At 42.4% G+C, this 21,409-nt stretch overlaps 1 protein-coding gene across 2 annotated transcripts in view; it reads left to right on the top strand.

The window, feature by feature from the left end:
* The window catches only part of Gtf2e2 (general transcription factor IIE subunit 2), a 49,543-nt gene extending 33,890 nt beyond the window's left edge, over positions 1-15,653 (top strand). For both annotated transcript variants that reach the window (XM_041673488.1, XM_041673489.1), the window contains exons 6-8: positions 713-806; positions 13,171-13,286; positions 14,960-15,653. In XM_041673488.1, coding sequence (XP_041529422.1) covers positions 713-806; positions 13,171-13,286; positions 14,960-15,079 — 330 coding nt within the window. In that variant the 3' untranslated portion in view covers positions 15,080-15,653. The remainder of the gene's footprint in view (positions 1-712; positions 807-13,170; positions 13,287-14,959) is intronic.
* Positions 15,654-21,409: the final 5,756 nt, after the last annotated feature.

Genomic DNA, 21,409 nt, shown 5'->3' with positions numbered 1-21,409 from the left:
GGTCTCACTGTGTAGTCCTGGTTGTCCTGAACTCACAGAAATCTGTCTGCCTCCACATCCTGAACGCTGGGACTAAAATGTGCCACCATGCCTTGTTTCTTATGTTTTTATGCATGTGTCTGTGTGTATCTGCCCACGTATGTGTGGGTGCTCAAGAAGAAAAGATGGCGTTGGATGCTGTGGAGCTGAAGCTGCTACAGGCAGTGTGAGCTGCCTGATGTTGGTGCAGGGAACTGAACTTGGATCCTTTGGAAGAGCAGCAAGGGCTCTTACCCACTGAGTCATCTCCAGTACCTCTTTGAAATTTTAAACATTTAAAAAACAAAATTGAATTATATACATGTATATACATGAAGGAGTTTGCAGTAAAGTTATGGTCATGAAATTTGTTACATTTTCCCATTAATTTTGAGAATCTTTTGCAAAAACTGCTTGTTGCCATTGTATGTTAGGCAGTCAGTGCTGTGTCACACACACACACACCCCTTTGTGTTCTTTGACAGAAGTCTTAAGTCTGAAAGTATCCTTAAAGATAGGATTGCTGAAAAAAAAAATTCAGCTGAAACGTGGGAGGCATTGTAGACTCTAGTGATACATTGTAGGATAAAGACAAGAAGCCTTGTTCTCTCCCTCCCTCGTGTGTGTAGCATATGTATCATATATACAGTATATATTTTAAATGAGTAATTTGATGGTAATTTTTTTCTTTAAGGCTTTAGGGGACCAGATACTTTTCGTAAATCGTCCTGATAAGAAGAAAATACTTTTCTTCAATGATAAAAGCTGTCAGTTTTCTGTGGATGAAGGTGAGCCATTTTGTGCAGATGCTTCTAAGTATATCGAAGTTTTTGTTGTTGTTTGTTTGTTGAGACAAGATTTCTCCGTGGATGTTCTGGACCTTGATCTGTAGACCAGTCTGGCCTTGAACTCACAGAAATATGCCTGCCTCTCTCCTAAGTGCTGGGATTAAAGATGTGTGCCACCACCACTACTTGGCAGAGGCTGCTTGTTTGTTTCCAGCTGCCCAGACCCGAAATGATTACACAGAAACTACATTAATTGCAGTACTGTTTGGCTAGTAGTTTAAGCATATTTCTAGCTAGCTCTTACATCTTAAATTAACCCATCTCTATTAATTTGTGCATCACCACGAGGTTGAGGCCTACCAGCAAGGTTCCAGGTGACATCTGGCGTCTTTCCCCTCTGGCAGCTACATGGCCTCTCTCTGACTCCGCCTACTCTCTCTATATATCTGTTTGGATTTCCAGTCTCGCTTTATTTTACTAAGCCATTGGCCGAAAGCAGCTTCTTTATTAACCAAATGGTATTCACAGTATATAAAGGGGAATCACACATCAACCACCTGGCTCAGTATATCACAGTTTAAAGGTGATAAAGCTTGCAATACTTAGTTGTAATTTAATGTTGTGTTGGTATTTAGCACCTCTTAGCTCATAGCTAAAAGACTCACATCTATTATGTCACATCTTATGCTGTCTTGAAAGGTTTTATGTCATTTGTATATGAAATTACAATGTAGCAGCTTGTGATTTATATTTAATTTTTAAAATTTTTTTATTTTCAATGTTTTTGCTGACATGTATGGTTTTGCATCACTTGTATGTCTGAGTCCAGAAGATGGTATTTACTGGAAAAACCTGTTTTCTAGTTGGTGGTTCAGCCCTTGCATACACATATAATCCAAGAGCTTTCTGCTTATTGTAAAGAGGATTAAATAAAATCAACCATAGGCCAAGAGGCAGAGCAAGCAGCCAGTTGACAGGAAGAGAACAAGAGAAAACTATAGAGAATAAGAGTCGGGAGGTTGGAGGGAGATTCACAGATGCGAAGAGAGGAACATTGAGTTTTGAGGAGTCTTTTTTTGTCTGCCTCTCTGAGATAGCTGGCTTTCACCCCAGCATCTGCCTCCCGAGTCTTTATTGGTAAAATCAAACGACTGAGATTTTATTAAAAACAAGAGGCAGACTGAGAAAAAGATTTGCTTCTTTTAAGATCTTTGCTATTGCTTATTTATTCGATATACTGTGAAATGTTTCCCTAGATTTCTTAGTACTGAGCCGTGCTTACCACTTCTAGAATGGATTAACCTTTGATTGCTGTCAGGTATTTGTCTCTGTCTTTTTGTCTCCCAGAGCTGGAGTATGATCCTGCGCAGCTGAACCACTGCTCAGGTGTCTGTATGGGCTTGGGAGCAGTCTAAGGAAAACAGTGAGAATGTGGCGCACGCCTTTAATCCCAGGGCTCGGGAGGCAGAGGCAGGTGAATCTCTGAGAGTTTGAGGCCAGTCTGGTCTACAGAGCGAGTTTCGGGACTGGCTTCATAACTACTGAGAAACCCTGTCTCAAAACACACACACACACACACACACACACACACACACAAAAAAAACCAAAAACCAACCAAACAACAACAAAAACAGTGAGAAAGCCCAGAGTATCAGGGCTAGCAAGCATGCTTACAGTTCTGTAAGCTAGGAAAGAGACAAGCAAAATTATGCTTTTGAATTAGTATTTAGGAAGGTAGGCAGGCAGGTTTAGAGGTTAAGATCTGGAAACAACTGCCTATTTCTGGATTCTTCATAGTGACATAGCTCAGATTTTTAATATGTATGTGCCTGTGGGCTTATACCTGTGGACGTGAGTGCAGGTATGTTAGGAAGCCAGAGGTATCTGTTCCCCTGGAGCTGGAGGTGCCGGTGGTGTGAGATACCTGATAATGGGTATTGGGAACCTACCTGGGTTCTCTGCAAGAGCAGTGTGCACTCTTAACCACGGGGCCATCTCTCCAGACCTATTGCTCAGATTTCTACTTCAGTTTGCTCAATTTTCTTCTTGGTGCTTTGTGGGGTGTTGTTGATGGGTGTTTTGCTGGATTCATAAAAAGTAAAAGTGTTGGTTCTTCCCTGCCCTTTTCTCCTTCTTTTATTAAAGTATTAGATTCCCTGAATACTTGAAAGCATTCACTAAGGGTATTGGACTGGCTGCTTTTTACTGTTATTCTATTCTTAGCAGCATCTTTGGCTTTAAGTTTTCTGCCTAGTGAGTCAGTCCCAATAAACTCATTTCTTTCAAAGTCATCCATTCACAGATCGCATATATAATGGCAGACAGCTTTGCAGAAGATGGTTTCTAGAAGAACCCTTTTAATTTTTTTGTTATTTCACTTCTTAATTGCCAACTTATACTTGGTATGGTTTTCTTCTTTTTTTTTTTTTTTTTTTTCTTGATTTTTCGAGACAGGGTTTCTCCGTAGCTTTTTAGGTTTCTGTCCTGGTACTAGCTCTTGTAGACCAGGCTGGCCTCGTACTCAGATCCACCTGCCTGCCTCTGCCTCCCGAGTGCTGGGATTAAAGGTGTGCGCCACCACCGCCCGGTGTTTTCTTCTTTACCAAACTATTATTTTACTTTTGTTGCTTATTGTGTTTTGTTTTTATTTTTATTTAATTTTGGTTTTTAGAGACAGAATTTCTCTGTGTAACAACCATCCTGGGTGTTTTGGAACTCACTCTGTAGACCAGGCTGGTCTTGAACTCACAGAGTTCTATCTGCCTGCCTCTGTCTCCTGAGTGCTGCAATAAAAGGCATGTGCTACCACTGCCTGGCAGTGTTTTTATTTTTGTAACATATAATCTATCAGATCATTTGCTACCTATTAAGCTTTTTTTTTTTTAAAGTTCGTAAGACCTTTATTTTTTTTTTAGATTTATTTATTTATTATCTATACAGTGTTCTGTCTGTCTGTATGCTTGCAGGCCAGAAGTGGGCACCAGATCTCATTGCAGATGACTGTGAGCCACCATGTGGTTGCTGGGAATTGAACTCAGGACCTCTGGAAGAACAGTCAGTGCTCTTAACCTCTGAGCTATCTCTCCAGCCCCCTATTAAACTTTTGACCTCTTAATCTGAACTAAGCAGGCATTAAGGTTTTAATGGTTTCCTTCAGTGCTTTGTGTAATTGTTGTTACATGTTTTCATGCAGTTCATCTGCATATGTCCCCGACTGTCACAGTAAAAGACTATATTCATACTCACCATAGAGGGTCCCCTCGGTTGCCTTGTTACCTCACTCACTGCAGTCCAGATCCTGTGTAATAACTCTTCCCCCTTTATTTGCCGGATACACTTTTGCCCATCTTTCACTTTCACTTGTATCCATGTGTTTTTAGATATTTCTTTTGTGGTGGCCTATGGTTATCCTTAGCTTTTAAGACTTTTTTTGTGTGTCAAGAGTCTCAAAATGTTGTCCTGGCTCCCTGGATGTGTAGATCAGGCTGACCTCTTAACTCATGGTTTCTTGAAGTGTGTTAGGATAAAAGGCATATGCCAGCACACCCAGCCTTCTTCTAACTTTATATTCTGTTTTTGACAGGTTCTGGGGGTTTGCCTCTATAAACGCTTATTTACAGACCCTACTAAATAATTTGCTGTATGTGCTGCAGTCATTTTGCTAATTGTAGGGGATTCAGACGTGAACAATATGGACCACTGTATTTTCATGAAGCTTACATTCTCGTGTGTGTGTGTATGAAGCTGTTTTCTTTCTTTTTATACATTATTTGCAGTGTAGTGGCGCTGCAGGAGTCAGTTCTTTCCTTTTACTATGTGGGTCCTGAAAATGGAACGCAGGTCATCAGGCTTGTTTTATTGGTAAGCTGAGCCACCTCGGGTCTTTTTCAGCCCACGAAGTTTACATTCTGAGAGAGAAGACTATAGTTTTTAAAATACAAGGAAGGCCATAAACAAGTTTTTGTTACGCTTGTTTAAGGGGGCAGGTGAAGTGTTGAGATGACTTCTGTGAGAAAAGATGAGGTCAAGCTGAAAACCTGAGCTAGATGGAGCCAGCCTTGAGTGGCGTCCATGTTTCCTATTGTGCAGAGAAACGCTAGTCTAATGCTAATGGTGCTTTTCTAGTCAGAGTCAGTGAACTCTTTATGATAGGTTTTGTAATCCTTTTTCTGTTTGGAAATTTATGCATAACATTATTTGAGCTTCTTTTTAAAACATATGTATATGGTTGTTTGGTCTGTATCACATGAATTTGTGGTACCCATGGAGGCCAGAAGGCGGCTTTGGATGTCCTGGAAGTAGAGTCTCAGATGAGCTATCACGTGGGTTAGTTCTCTGGAAGAGCAGTCGGTGCTCCTAACTACTGGGTCGTTTCTCTAGCCCCAGCATAAATGTATAATTTCTTTCCAAGTCAGTAGAATACCCTAAATGTAAATTACCATATTTAAATTTTTTCTTCGAATATTTATAAGTAATCAGGCATAGTTATGCCAGAAATGTAATATGTTTATGCCTTTAAATGCGGAGTCACCATGATCATGATACTTATAAATAAGCAGTAGATGTTTGATGCCTGGGCAGGCATTTGTGCTGTAACTTGTGGTTTCCTTAAGTGCTTCAGAATATTTGTGAGGTTCTCGAAAGTGAAAAGTGCAGCTTTTCTGTGGTTTACAAAGGTAAGCCATTCTATACACAATATACAATGTAGAGGATGAAGTATTAAAGCAACACAAAATACTTGTGGACAGTATTGGATTATAAATGCAGTTTAATATAAACTGGTATTTTTCAGTCAATAACACCTAGGAAAGATACTGGCAGCAGAATTTTCAATTTTGGCAGTATTGACATTGGAGACCGAAATTTTTGTTGTTGCTATGCAGTGTAGAACATTTATCAGCATTTCTGGCTGTGTAGCTTTCAGATACACAGCTTCCCTATGGTGTGAAGCCATAGCTGCCCTCATACATTACCAAATGTCCTTCGGGAGACAGACTTACTCTGGTTGAAGACTGGGTTAAAGGTTCAGTTCATGTTTATAAAAGAGAAAAGTAGATTGAGATGTGTTCATTACCTTTAGCTCCCTTTTTCATGGGTTCAGTCATTTAGCACAGTGCTGTTGGGATAGAGTAAATAAGGTCTTTGCCATCGAGCCTATACACGACAATACATAATACCATTTTTCTGAGCTGTGCTGTTCAGTAGATAAGGTGTATTTTGATTTATGTGTTGAACGTACAATGGGCTTATCAAGACATAACCCCACTCTGAGTCAGACGTCTATAGGTGTAGCATGATGCAGTATAGTTTAGTCACACAGTGCTCTGGAGACATTGTAGGGGCAGTCATGGACAGGAGCCCCAAGGATAACAGACTGGTTTTCGGTTAAGGTCAGTGTGAATCAATGATGTAAAATTATTTTGAAAAACAGTTTTTGTTGATGATGTAAATGTGTATTTCCATGTAAAACCAATTGAAAATCTGTAGATTTTGGATCTGGGGTATAGTAATAAAGTGTTTGCTAGCTCTGAGTTCAAAGCCTAGCCTGTACCCACTCCTCATTCATGGCACATTTTGATACTGTCTTTGATATGGTTGCATCAATGGTGATGTTTGCTTTAGCCCACTAGATGTCAGCCTCCGATGTAGAGCAGAAATGCTCTTGAATGAAAAGTTTCAAGCAAGATAAAGATCACCCTTCATTTTGCCTGATAAAAGCACATGTCCTATAGTTTGTTCTGTAGTAATTGTCTTAATCAGAAAAGTAAACAGCATTTGGACCAAAGCATGTAATTTATTTCCTAAAGGCATTTATTTCCTTAAACCAGGCTCTTACTCATTTAGATGTAATATGAATGTCAGTGGTCAAGAGAACAGTCCAAGGAATCAAACTGTAGCTTAGGGAAGCTCCCCTCTCTGTAAGCTGTGACTGTATGAAGGTTAATGTATTAAGTAAATAAAAGGGAACCTGGCACCCAGGTAGCACATAGGGATTGCTAGCTGCTAGTAGTCATACTGAAAATTTCAGTGTCTAAGATACAGGTTGTTTAGTCATATCTATCTGTCCACTTGTTATCTTGACTCAGTGTTTTTAGTTTTGTGTTTGGTTAGTCAGGAAAGTAATAGATCAATTGTAGTAGTCTGTGGATGCAGTCACAACCATCTTCTGCAGCTACATAGCATAGTGGCATAGTGTTCCTGATGAGAATCCCAGTATCTGACGGACTCTTTCCATTGCTGGTGTCTTTAGTAGGGTTTTTATTTTATTAGTTTTTATTTTTATTAAGGTTTTTATTGCTGTGAAAAGACACCATGACCACTGAAAATCTTGTAAGAAAAACATTTAATTGGGGTGCCTCACAGCTTCAGAGGTTCAGTCCATTATCATGGCAGAGAGCGTGGTGGTGTGCAGGCAGATGTGGGCAGAAGGCATTAGGAAGTTGATTGAGATGCTGGCTGGTATCCTGAGCTTAGGAAACCTCAAAGCCCTCCCTCACAGTAACACACTTCCTCCAACAAGATCACACCCACTCCAACAAAGACACACCTCCTAATAGTGCCACTCCCTATGAGATTATGGGGCCAATCACATTCAAACTAGCACAACTGGTAATTTTTGTTTTTAATTGGAAGCTTAAACTGTTTCTTCTTAAGAGTTCAGTATTCCTTCTAATAGCTGTCACTTTTGAGTCCTTACTTTTGGACTCTGTTGTTCTTTTCAGTGGTTAGTTTTATTTTACAGTGCTGTGGATGGAACCTAAGGGCTTGAGCATGCTGGGTAGGGTTTTTTGTTTGTTTGTTTGTTTTTTTGCCACAAAACGTCATCCCCAGACCAGAGCACTATTTTCGATGGCTTGGTAGCATTTTGTTTCATGCACGTACTTCAGCACAATTTTTATGTATCTCTGCAGATAGAAAGTTTAACTTACTTTGTCATGTGCTATTTATTATAAGTGATATTTGGTGTCATGCACACACATGCCCATTTTGTTTGTTTGAGACAGACACTCTTCATAGCCCTGGCTGACCTGGAACTCAGAGATCCACCTGCTTCTCTCTTGAGTTCTGAGGTTAAAAGTGTGTGCCCAGTGCCTGACTTACATATGCCCATTTTCTTGAAAAGGAATCTTACTATGTCAAAAGGCCTACGTGAACAGATCTCAATCTCAATATCTTGCAAAATGTCCATGGTGAACTTTGGACAGACGTAGATATTTGTAGCATTTGTAAGAAGACATCCATTTCCTTGTATTTCATCAATAGTAGGTGGTGTTTGTCTACCTGCATTCCACCTGCACCAGTTCCTCTTTCTTTGCTGTGACCAGACACCTAACAGCAGCTAGAAGCAGTTTAGGAAGGATTTATTTTGGTTCACAAATTAAGAAAGAGACAGGCACAGACAGGCAGATAGTTGAAGGCCATCATGACAGGGGAGGCAGCACACCAGGACTTGGAGACAGCTTGTCACGTCCTGCTAGCAGCTAGGAAGCAGAAAAAGGCTTTGTTATTCAACCTCTTACCTCAGCCCTTCAAGATAAGGAACTGTCTACATTCAGTGTGGGTCTTACCTTGTAGCCGGTCTCAGCTGTCACCTTGACACACTGAGAAAGGGCACTTCAGTTTGAGGGATTGCACGTCAGTGATTGCTGGAGGAGAGAGTCGCTTGCTGTGAGCACTGTCATCCTTGGATCCAGGTGGTGGTCCTGGGTTGTATTCCTGGGTTGTATAAGAAAGCTAGTTGAACATAAGTGGCAGGGAGCAAGCCAGTAAGCAGAGTCTTGCCTTGGCTTCCCACAGTTGTTGAACTGTAACCTGTAAGCAGAAATAAATCTTTCCTCCCTGACAGTGTTCATCACAGTAACAGAAAGCAAACCAGAATACCTTTTCTTTAGAAACGCCTTCACAGTATGACCAGAGGTCTGTTTTATAGATGACTCCAACCTTAGTCAGACCGACAGTGCAGATTGTCCACCTACTTACCTATCTGAGAGAAGGGTATAACTCAGTATCCCAGGCTGGTCTGCACTTAGTCTCCCGAATCCCAGTATTATGATGATGAAATACTGTATACAGCTTAATGAGTTTTTAAGTGACTTGACAATATTAAAGAAAATAAAGAATAAGCAAGGTGTGGTGGTGCATGCCATTAGTCCCAGCACTTGGAGTAGACAAGTGTATTTGTGAGTTCAAGGCTACCCTGACTTACAAAGTTCCAGGACAGCCAGGGTTACAGAGAGAGAAAACCTGTCTGTTGGGAGGAAATCAGACCAAACTAAATAACAAGAAGAAAATAAAGATTATTTTACTTTTAATTGTAGTTTCTTAGATCAGTTTTATAAAATTAAAAAGTTTATTTCACTTTGTACCCTTGTTTGTTGAATAGTTTTCTTCCTCACATAGTTAAAAAACAATTAAATTTGGGATCATTCCAAACCCTATTGAAATTTTGCCTTGTGATCTAATGTTCATCTTAAATATATGTGTAGCTGTACTATATCTGTAGAGTTATGTAGATAACAAATCCTGTAACAGCTGCAGGGCAACTCAAAGCTTCAAGAGAAACATTTTATTTAAAAAATTACTGGACATTGTTGGTACATGTAATTCTGACACATGGGAGGCAGCAGGAGGATTGAGATCTTAAAAGCTTAAGGCCAGCTTATGAGTTCGATAGGCAGACCTTGGGTTAAAGCACAAAGTAGCTGGAGATACAGCTAAGTTGTAGAGTCTGCAAGGCCCTGGGATTGATCACTAGTACTGCTAAAAAAGTAGGTAAATGAGCAAAAAGAAGTCATGAACTTTCTTTGAAAATAGTTTAGTATCTTGTTTTTAGTAAAAGGGAATGGGGTCAGGTGGTGGTGGTGCATACCTTGGAAGCAGATCTCTGAGTTAGAGGCCAGCCTGGTCTGCAGAGCAAGTTCCAGGAGAGCCAGGACTACACAGGAATGATGTCTCAAAAACAAAATAAAATAAGAAAAAGGGAATAGTTGGGTTTTTTGTTTGTTTTAATGAATGAAAGTTATAGTGTGTGTCTTAGGATTATTTAGCTGTTGCTGTAGTGAAACACCATGACCGAAGCAAGTTGGGGAAGAAAGGGTTTATTTAGCTTATTTATACTTATGTATCACTGTTTATCATTGAAGGCAGTTAGGACAGGAACTCAAACAGGGCAGGAAGTTGGAGGCAGAGGCTGATGCAGAGGCCATGGAGGGGTGCTGCTCACACTTACTTGCTCCTCTGGCTTGTTCAGCCTGCTTTCTTATAGAATCCAGGACCACCAGCCGAAGATGGTACCACCAACAGTAGACTTTACACTTCCCCAAATCACTACTTGAGAAAATTCCCTACACTTGGGCAGTTAGGGAGGCATTTTCTCAGTTGAGGTTCTGTCCTTTTAGAGGACTCTAGCTTGTGTGAAGCTGACATAAAACTAACCAGTACAGGGTAAGTTTTTTCCTGTGTGCATGAATACTTGCTTACCTAAGACAGACAAAATGAGCACCAATCAGTGAATGCAGTTGAAATTGTAAACGTATTGCCGAAGGCCTGGCTCAGATTAGTATGAAGTCATAGACTTTTTAAGAGTTGTGGATTTAGGGGTACAAGTTACCCGCCGACAAGCTCTTTTCCATAGACTCCATCAGAGTTTGAGGGCTGAAGGTTGAGCCAGTGTGGAGATACTGGGAAAATGTCTTCCTTCATTGGATAGCCTTGGAGGAGAGGAACAGTAGCCGCTAAGGAAAGCTAGGAAGCCCAGAGCCCTGTCTGGATTATTTTATTACTTAATCATTTTTAAGACTGTATCTCAGCTCTGTATACCCATAGATGGTCTTGATCTGGGAACCCTCCTCTCATATCCTCCTCTGTCCTCGGGCTGGGATTATGGGAGTGTACCACCACACCTAGAGCCTCCTCCTTTCTGTCAGACAAAAGCCTTAAACATTGTGTGGGAATGGAACCACAAGGAAACCTAACCCTCAGGGAGGAACAAGAATTATGGTGTGTTCCTAACCTTTGAGGAAAGGAAGTAGCAGAGAAGGACATTCTGGAAATCAGTGTTTGCCCAAAACAGAGGCTTAGCCCCCCCCAACCCCCTCCCACAGTGGGGTAGTGTGACTGAGTTCTGTGAGAGTTTCAGGAATATGCAAGGAGGCTCTAGGATTGGAGATCAGCAGCCACCGACAGATACTGCTGGAAAACCAGACTGTCTGCAACCCACGGAATGGCTTAAGGAATTGGAAGCTAGTGGTTTATTATGGTAGCAGAAGAGTTTGCTGACCAAGCTCACATCCTGACTAGATTGACTCAATCTCTGCATGCTTGGCAGGAGGAAAGGCGTTCCCATTTCCAGGCATACAGCCTATTCATCTATGATTCCAACTGTCTCACAGAGGATGTCCTGCTTAATAAAAAAAAAAAAAAAACAACAAAAAACAAAAAAACCAACAAAACCATAACAAGACAAAAGAAATCAATACACTGTTGAGAACTAGGACAGAATCCTTTTCTTCCTCCTCCTTCCTTCTTTCTAGACAGTTTCTCTGTGTAGTTCTGGCTGTCTTGGAGCTCAGTATATAAAGCAAGCTGGCCTTAAATGAAGAAATCTCTGGCCTCCGCCTCCTGAGTGCTGGGATTGAAGGCATGGACTACCACTTACTGGCTAGAACCAAATTCTTAAGATCCCATATTTGAACTAGAAGATACATAACTTAAAATAGCTGATAACCTTAGTAACTGCTAATGCTGTCTAGTAGAAAAGACTAAGAGCATCAAATGAGAAGTGTGGCGACAGCTGAAGAGAGGCTCCGCTAGGCTGTCAGTGTGCACGGCGACCAAGGGAGGTGAAAGCTGACATAGAAACAGAAGAGAGTGGAGGAAAGAGACCAAACAACAGCAACAAAGACCCACAAAAAACGAGCACCCCTGAGTTGTAGGACAATCTCAGATGGTCCTAATGTATAATTTACATCTGAAGGAGAGAAGGGAAGAAATACTTTAAGATCAGTGGCCAAGATTTTCCAGAATTAATAGCATCGAACCAGGATGGATTTAAATCATGAGAACACAAGGTATATCATCCCTCTCCAAACAAGCAAAAAAAATAAACATCCAACATAGTTCAGACCGAAGGTGAAGAGAAAATATTGAAGACCGTGAGGGGAAAGAGTCATTACAAAGGAACAAATAATTACAGCAGAGTTCCATAAACTATGTGCATGTGTGTGCATGCATGCGTGTATGTGTGTTTAATCCATGTTGAATGACTGTTGCATATGGTAAGAGATGAGCCTGCCTTTTCTACTTGTACATTGAATTTTTTCACAGTTCTGTTTTTGTTGTATGGGTGTTTTGCCTACATGTATGTCTATGCATCATATTTGGGCAGGGCCATGGAGGCCAGAAGAGGGCATCAGAGTCCCCAGAATTTGAATTATAGATGGTTGTGAGCTGCCATGTGGGTACTGGGAATGAAATCATGTTTTTTCTGAAAGAATAGCCTTCCCTACTGATCTGTCATATAGCCTGCAGATGGAGCATGTGACAACCTATGGGAAGGCTAATGGAAAGACTCGGAAGAGGCATGTTGGTGTAGGGATTGGGATGGCAGTCAGGCCTGCACAGCAGCCTCTGTGTCATGGTGAGCGGGAAGCCTAGTGAACCACCTCGGCATTCAGAAAGGAATCTTTCTTAGATCCCGGAGTACGCGCTGGAAGACTTGACCGTCTCAGGTTGTGTGTATGAAAGGAATGCTGACACGGCTGTTACCAAGCTTGTATTAAAGCTGTCTTTAGAAGGGGAATTAAAGATGCAAAGAATTTGTTTTACACATGTTCAATACAAGAACAAGATACTGAGGCTAGTCACCTGCCTTTCTCCTTTGTTTCATAAGGGCTATTTCTCAACCTACCCTAGATTTGTTTTTTTTTTTTTTCTTTTCCTTTTTGTCACTTACCAATGCCTCAGTTAGCAGATTTAAAAAAAAATAAAAAAGAAAACTTTTAAACAAGATGTTGTAAAGCTTGGGGGCCCCATCTCCCCAAATGCTTCTTTCATATCAGTACAGCGGTGGAATACATTGAGCTCAGGGCCTTGAGCCAGTATTTGAAGAATTTGCCCCAAAAGGAGGAACTGAGTTTAGGACTAAAGAGTGTTACTGCTTCTCTTACTGTTCTAAGAGATTGGACTCACTGGTGACTGTCCTGCTGCCTTCAGGTCAGACCCTTCTGTTGCTGTGCCCAGCACTGGAGTAGTCTTGCCTTCTCTGTCTCTCTCTCTGAGCTTTGCCTACCAAGATGCAGTGGTCTATAAAATGTCTATGGTCAAATGGATAGTGACTACAATAACTACTGTCTTGTTGTTATAGAGTTCCAGAAACTGTGGAGGAGTGTCACTGTGGATTCAATGGATGAGGAAAAAATTGAAGAGTATCTGAAACGACAGGGTATTTCTTCCATGCAGGAATCTGGACCAAAGAAAGTGGTATGTCATCTTTAGACATGCAGTTCAGTCCCTTCTCTGCTCCTCATCCTGCTCTCTGACAAATGAGGCACTGGTTACCTCTGCCAGGTTTTCTCTGGGCCTAATGTATTGACTTGGCCAGATAGAGCCAGTGAACCCACCCATAGGGATGCCCCAGCATGGGAGAGCTTTCTCATCATCCTGCAGCCGTCCCAGCAGAGCAACTTGAGTTCCAGCCACATTTCTCATCTCTGATTCTCCATACACTTTCTCTGGTTTCTCCCCTCCTCCCCCTACAGGGTTTCTCTGTGTAGCTCTGGCTGACCTGGAGGGTTACACAGAGAAACCCTGTGTGTTTGGCTGGCCTCCAGCTCAGAGATCCGCCTGTCTCTGCCTCCCGAGTCCTGGGATTAAAGGTGTGCACCACCACCTCCCAGTCCTGTCCCTGATTTCAAAGGGGAGCTTCATCTTCATCTGGTTGGTCTTTCTTAGACTTCGTTGTCCCTCCCCTGTTCTTTCATGTTTGTGCCCAGATGGATCTATCATATCCTGATGATACTGAACTGTCCTTTTTAGCAACCATGTACAGTCTTTATAGTGCTTAAATTCTACTCATAGTGGATATTAAAATGAAGGCTGGTAAATCCCCCTGTACCTGTTAACTACTAAATTTAGTCTAAGAACAGCCAGGACAGAATTACCAGCACTCTAGACTTAGGGCTCTAGGGCTCTGCTCGCTCCCCTTCCCATGCCATGCATGCTTTGTAGCTTTTTTCCTTTTTTTTTTTTTTTAAAAAAAAAACAGTGACTCTCTAAGGGTCAGTGAATAAAAAGATTTATTGTTGCTGGACAGTGGTGGCACATGTCTATAATCCCATCACTTGGGAGACAGAAGCAGGCAAATCTATGTGAATTTGACGCCAGCCTGGTCTACAGAGTGAGTTCCATGACAGCCAGGGCTACACAGAGAAACCTTGTCTCAGGGTAGTGGGGAGGGGACACACACACACACACACACCACACACACACACACACACACACACACACACCCCACCCCCTAATACTTGATTATTGTTAATTTTGAATTTTCTTTTCTTTTTTTTTTTAAATATTTATTTATTTACTTATTATGTATACAATATTCTGTCTACATGTATGCCTGCAGGCCAGAAGAGGGCACAAGACCTTATTATAGATGGTTGTGAGCCACCATGTGGTTGCTGGGAATTGAACTCAGGACCTTTGGAAGAGCAGGCAATGCTCTTAACCACTGAGCCATCTCTCCAGCCCTAATTTTGAATTTTCAAAACGTAGTGTTTCAGGTATACAGAATAGAGAATATTGCAAACTTCATTGTGCCTATGCTTTTTCTAGTTTTGTCATTTTTCAATATTTTGCCATATTTTCTAAAGCTCATTTTTTAAACCGCTAAGTGGCAAGTCCTTTTTAGACATGGTAGTGGAGACAAAGTACAGACATTCCTTGCCTCTGATTTTAATGACTTAATGGCCACCATACTTGTGTTACACTTTAGGTCCCTGCCTGTTCATTGCAGAGGGCATCAGACTCGGAGTGCTGTGATTGGGGTGTGTGAGGAATAGGTCTTTGCTGCTGGTCTCTGAACTTGTTCAGTAAGTCCTAACCATCATGTCTCCTGGAGTCACTGTTGTTTACTCTCTTACCTTTTTCTGCAGGCCTCTATTCAGAGAAGGAAAAAGCCTGCTTCACAGAAGAAGCGACGGTTTAAGACACATAATGATCATTTGGCTGGAGTGCTGAAGGATTACTCGGACATTACTACCCCTGGCAAATAGGGAACGTTTTTATCCTCAAACAAGGTTACAGATACAGTCAAGATCTTTTGTGATGCTTGGGATCTGAAGACTTTCTGCCTTCTCATCTGCTCCTCGGGACTGAGAGGAGCAGTTCAGTTTACACAACAGGAGCAGATTACCAAACCCAGCTATTGTCACCCAGCAGGCTAGTGGGAACGGTTCCTGTTAACTCCTGGGTTGGTTGGTTTTATTTTTCTAGAAAGACACTTAGCATGGCACGCGGGTGTCTTTGCTATTTATCTTGACTCCATGTTTTCTGTTGCTTTAGAACAAGTTGGCAGGTAGTGCTGAATGCAATATTTCTTTATTCCAAGAGAAAATATTTATAATAAAAGTTTGTTTGTAGGAGGATCTTTAAGAAGTTAGGAAATTCAGTTTGTCTCTCTTAATTTGCGAAAATAGCAGGGAACAGCCACAGTCACTGATTGCTAGGGTGGGCATTTGGGATGTCTCAGAGTGGTGTCAGTACTGCTGGCAAGTGTGTGAATCCTCTTTGGAACACAGGGTATGACTCTGGTGAATAAGCTAAGCAATAAAATTACACTAAACATAATTGTTAATGCTTTCTTTAAAAAGGCTAAATAAGTAGTAAGTTGAATTCATGATTTGCTACTATCTTGAACAAGGATGAGGAGACTCTTCTTGCCAGCCTGAACATGAGCTTCACCATAGCCCAGCTCTCAGGTGGCTTTCCTGGCCATTCTGGTGGAGGGACCCTCTGTCCTGTTACTGGTCCAGTTCAGTGAGAACCCTTATTATCAAGCATGTGTGCAGTTTTAGGGTTTTCACTCCTAAAGAAGGCATTTTCTTGCGCCCTTTGCTATGACTTGCCCTGCTCCTTTGAGTTGATTATCACAGATTTTCTCTCTCCCATTGGAATGGTATTGTTGGAATATAAAAACCAAGTTTAATATTCTCAAACAAGGTGCAACAGTAGCCCAAAGCATTGGGCTTTTGATGAATTAGTATTATATCCATTTCATGTCATCTTACCTCCGAACTCCAAAATATGGTCTAAGAAGATGTCATACTGTGGTTCCCACATAATTAGAATATAAGAGATTTGCCATCTTGTTTTGTGTTTGAAGGTTTCTGCTGGTAAGAGTATATAATGCTTATGGTGTCAAGGTAGTTTTCCCCGTAAATTAGAACTCACTTATCTCCCAGCAGATGCCTCCGTTTGCAAACCATGTTCTCAGAGCCACGTTACGGCGAGGTCTGCAAGTGCAGGACTGTCTCATAGGCCTCATCTGACTTGATAAGGAGGCAGACTTCAGGCCTCACGGACAGGTAGGTGCTCAGATACATGTTTACAAGACTGTCTCATAGGCCTCATCTGACTTTAAGGAGGCAGACTTCAGGCCTCATGGACAGGTAGGTGCTCAGATACATGTTTACTGCCAGGCCTGCGTCCTACTCACCTCTAGCTAAGCCTGCTTTCGTTTGTGCTTTAGGTACTGGTTTGATAATTGATCTTAATTTCTTACCTCTCTTCACAGAAATAAAGAAATTGAAATCTAGAAAAATAAAGTATCTTGCTAGTTACTAAACTTATAAATTCTATAATTTTGTTTCATTCATTTGCATTGTCTTGCAAGTATTGTTCCCTTTGACCTATAGCCTGTGTGAGTATTCTCTCTGCTGAGGTCCTGGGATGGCATCTTGGGGTGATATGGGTAGCAGACAGACAGCCCTGTGGGAAACTTGAGAGCCTGGTTGTGTTCTGTGACTATAATAAAAAAGAACAGGCCTTGGCAGCAGTTCTGGGTGACTGAAGAGTCCTCCAGCAGTTCTTCTGGGTGACTGCAGACACTCCTCCAGCAGTTCCAAGTGAAGTCTTGATCTCACCTCTGCCAGTTGCTGCCAGATCTGCTGCCATTTAGAAACAAGTGGGAATGGGCACGATTGGGAGAGTTAAAAGGCTGAGACAGTCCTCAGTGCATCTGATCTATAATTCATCACAGTCACAAGCTTTTAGGGGCTAGTTAAGAGAAATGGAGTTGAGCTTAGAGTAAAAAGCGAACCTCTAGCTGCTGTCACAGCCTGTAAATGTGGTCAGGTGATGGGCGGACCCTGGGGATGCAAAAACGCTCAATACTGGTTGATTTGAGTACTCAGGGAAAGGCAGTAGAGGAACTTCAGTTCCAGTCCTGGGGAGCCTACGAGTGTGCGCTCAGGATTTCTCTTGTGAGCTTTGTTTGAAATCAAGAGTGGAAGCATGTTCTGAACGTAGGCGCTCCAGGGACAAGTACATTTGGATTTATGGACTTTATTCTTGTAATGGCAGTTATCTGAGACATAGAAGATGAAACTTGGTGTCCCCTTTATAGCTATTGCTTTACTTTGAAATGATTTGTTTTGGGAAGGGTTGGGGTTTTCTCAGGTTTGGCTAGGGACATTGCTGTCTTTGGAACTGCATGTAGGACGGTTGTTTCCCAGTGGGTCTGTCCTGAGAGGTCAGTAGGTGTTCACGAAAGGAGAGGACCAGTGGGGACTTGGAAACCCTCTCAAACTATGTGGAGTACTGGCTCTGGCCTGTCTTGTGAATTTAGGGACAGCATGCTGCGGAAAGACAAATTGGAATAGGTCCTGACATTGTGGCACTGCTAACGCACGATTTCCTTCATAAAATAAGTAAATATATGTGCCTGGACCATGACTGTACCACCTTAGCCATATCTCACCTTGGGAACTAAGTGTGACTGGCATGGTTAACACTCGCATGGGAGAAGTCTCTCTTGAGCAGATTGACAAATGGCCCCCTGGAAGTATGGGCTGCAGTGTGGCCCAACCCCACTGGTTTGGTAGTTGCTTAGTACATGCTTTCCAGACTGGCGAAAGGCCAGTGGCTTTTCACTTTGCCAGAACACTGTATGCACACAGTTCTAAGTTCAATCCCTAGAAACAAAACAAAAATAATAAGGGATGTCAAAAGTGATAACTGGCCAGGCGCTTGGTGGCACACGCCTTTTATTCCAGGAGGCAGGTGAATCTCTTTGAGTTTAAGGCCAGCCTGGTCTACAAGAGCTAGTTCCAGGACAGGCTCCAAAGCTACAGAGAAACCTTGTCTTAAAAAAAAAAAACAAACAGAAAAAAAAAATAAAAAGGACCAGTATTTTAGAAAACATGCCACCAGTCACTGACATTCTCTAGCCTTCCAACAATGCTGTAAATGGTTTTGTCATAGAGAATATTAACACCGGTTTAAAAGCTAAGGAGGAAGAGAGCATCGTTCTTAAACCAGGGGAGAGCACTGGTTTCAGTGGACAGTTAGTTGTCTCAGTAATTGAGGTAAAGAATTCAGAGTGTGTTGGCTATGCGTAGCTCAGGTAATGCTTACAGCCTCAGCGTTTCGGGTGCTGGGATCTGCACCAGTTGCAGTCTCATGAGGAAAGGGTTAGATATACAAACACTTGGAACAGTGACTCTGGAACACAGAAGTGATGAACTAGAGGTGTTCTCATTTGGAAATTTAGGATTTGCAATACTCATTTTAAGTTGAAATTTAGTTGGGGCATTTAATTTTAGATGCTAGTTTTATAGTCTTGTGTTCCTGGGAAGAGTCCATTTTGCTGCTATCATTGTTTTGAAGCCTGTATAATTAGTGAACGAACAAACCAGTGTACCCATTTCCTAATCCCAAGTTACTGGTTCCCAAAGACCCTGCATCCATTTCCGCTCAATATAGTGACAGATAATATTCCAGAGGAGCTAATGAAGCGGGTAGACTGCTTGGTCGGTGGGAGTTTCTCTAGGGCTTGCACTGGCTTGGGACACACCTTGCGGGGACTTATCCTTACACACAGCTACTCAGTGCATCTCAAGGCCTCTTGTGGAAAATACTTACAGAAGTGGCTGTTTAGGGCGGGGCTAGCTTGAGGGAGGACTCCATCAGTGCCAGCTGAGTAGTAGTCTCTGGTGCCTTAGAGTTGGAACCTCACGGGAGGCTGAAGACAAAGCCACACGGTCAGTGTGCTCTATAGAGCAACCTCAGGCATACTGGAAGAGCCGGAGGGTGGCTGTGGAAGCTCCACTAGTCTCCAGGAAGGCCAGATGATCAGAAAGCAGTTACTATGCCTGGTTTGGATGGTCTCTGGAAAACTAAGCCATGAGCTGAAAATACCAGTGCTTTAGACTGAAGGTCACCAGTGACTATTATGTGGTAAGAACAGTTAGGAGGCGAGACAGGCTGGGGATCAGAAGTTTGGGGTCACCCTTGGCTGCACAGCAAACTTTAATGTAAGACCGGGGGGGGGGGCGCAAATCGTGGGAGTATATAGAATACTGATATCTTGGTTGAACCAGCAGCCATTTTTTTTTATTTTGTTTATGCATTGTGTGTGTGGCTGCCTGAAGATGATGTAGCCCATGGATGGACCTCCAATTACTGCTCTGAATCACTAGATGTAGGGGCTGGGCACCTAACTCCAGTCCTCTGTAAGAGCAGCAAGCTCTCCAACTTATGAGCCACTTATCCCCAACAGAATCTGACACCCCCCCCCCCCCCCCCCCGACAGGGTCCCACTGTGTAGCTTGCTCTGGCTGGCGTGGAACTCACTGTGCAGACCAGGCTGGCTTGAACCTGAGATCTGAGTGTGCCTCTTGGGATTTAAGGCACATGTGACTATGCCTGGCAGAATCTTAGTAACTGAGGGCAGATGGTGCCAACTGAGCCGAGTTAAAGGTACACAGGTGTGTGGAGCACTCGGTGGCAGGTGGGTGGGCTATAGTTACCTGACTCCCACTCTGAATCATGCCTAGTTCTGCCTCTGCCTGGAAATGGAAATCTCTGCATTGTCGGGCATGATTGGTTGATGTTGTGAATAAGTTCCCAGACGATCATGTAATAGCTGGAATAAACTTTATTATTTTATTAAAAACGACAATAGAAAAGTACCTTTACACAGTTTATAAAAGCATAGTCACTGGTGAAGCGGCTCTCCTTACAGCAAGTAGTCTCGGAGCCAAGTGGCACGGGGGGGGGGGGGGGGGGGGGGAGGGGGGGTGTTTGAGCAGTCCTTCAACACCAGTGTGGCTGTGTGAAGTCACACTGCTGCCCGCCCCCTTCCTCTAGTTTCTAGTGAAAAGCCCTTACTCAGGCCTTAGTGTTTCTTTTTCCTTTTTCTCTGTTTAATAACCTGTAAAAACTTGACATTCTAATGAAAAATAATGAACCCCCACCAATGATATAACCATTAAAACATAACGTTTTCAACACAACAAGTAGATCAATAACAAAGATACAAAGACTGTGATTATGTTAGCTATACCAGCAGCTGGAAGTTCTCTGAGGTCACAGTATTACACACGGCTCTTGTCTGAGGAGCAGGAGAAGCTGCCCCGTCGACACCTCTGGAAATGTGTCGGAATACAACACAAGGCTAACTTTGGGCTCTGAAGAAGTCTTGAAGCGCAAGGGTAACTGCATTCATTGCAAATGGCCGTGGTCACATGTCCCACCCAGTGCAATGCAGTAGGTAGTCTCGGGATGAGCAAACAGTATTCTGGAGAACACGATGGACGGCTGCCAGACGTTAGAACCACCAGCTCAGGTAGGCCATACTTTACAGAATCACTTGGGATGTGATGCCTATTGTTGCCAAAGTATCTGGGTGGGCTGCCTGCTTCTCCTGAGGCCTTGTTGGCCTCACAGGTCCAAACCAAGGTCCCTCCACTTAGTGGGGTGGACTTTTATCTTTCCACTGGGAAAGAGAACAGTTTATGGAAGGTGAGTGATATATTAGGTCCCACACTCTGAGGGTGCTATCATAAATGGTAACAATATAATACAAGTATGAAATGACAATACCCCACTTGGCACAGTTTGTATTGTTGCAGCCATAGCTGCCATGGGTTTCAGATGGTACGCTGTGCTCGGGAGACATTACCTAAGTAGTAATTCCTGCCCAGCTGTGAACACTGTGGTGGGAGATGCTCCTGGGGCTTTGTCTTGCAGAGCTCACTTCTACACCATGTCACTAACGTGCCCTGACTCGGGGCCAGGCAGATGGAGTCCACACATTCACAACACAATCGTGGAAATTTCAATGCTATTCAGAGACATGCCTCAAACATGCAGCTTATTTTAGAAGAAAAACAAGATAAATGTCATGAAAAAGCATTCAAAAATCAAGTGCAAAAGTGATCTAACCTAGTGTAAGAACTCCTCCCTCCATTCATAAATGCCCGCTAGAAAATACTAGCCGTCTTGGCTTTACTGTTTTGTCTGTGTTCCACCTGAGTATGTCTCTAAACTGTACAGAAACGTCAGACCATGCATTCACAAATAACACGTATTTCTTAAAATTA

Source organism: Microtus oregoni, unplaced genomic scaffold, assembly GCF_018167655.1.
Source record: "Microtus oregoni isolate MIOR12 unplaced genomic scaffold, Mior012 000024F_ref0000369, whole genome shotgun sequence".
Taxonomy (NCBI): Eukaryota; Metazoa; Chordata; class Mammalia; order Rodentia; family Cricetidae; genus Microtus; species Microtus oregoni.
This window is presented reverse-complemented; position numbering and strand designations above follow the sequence as displayed.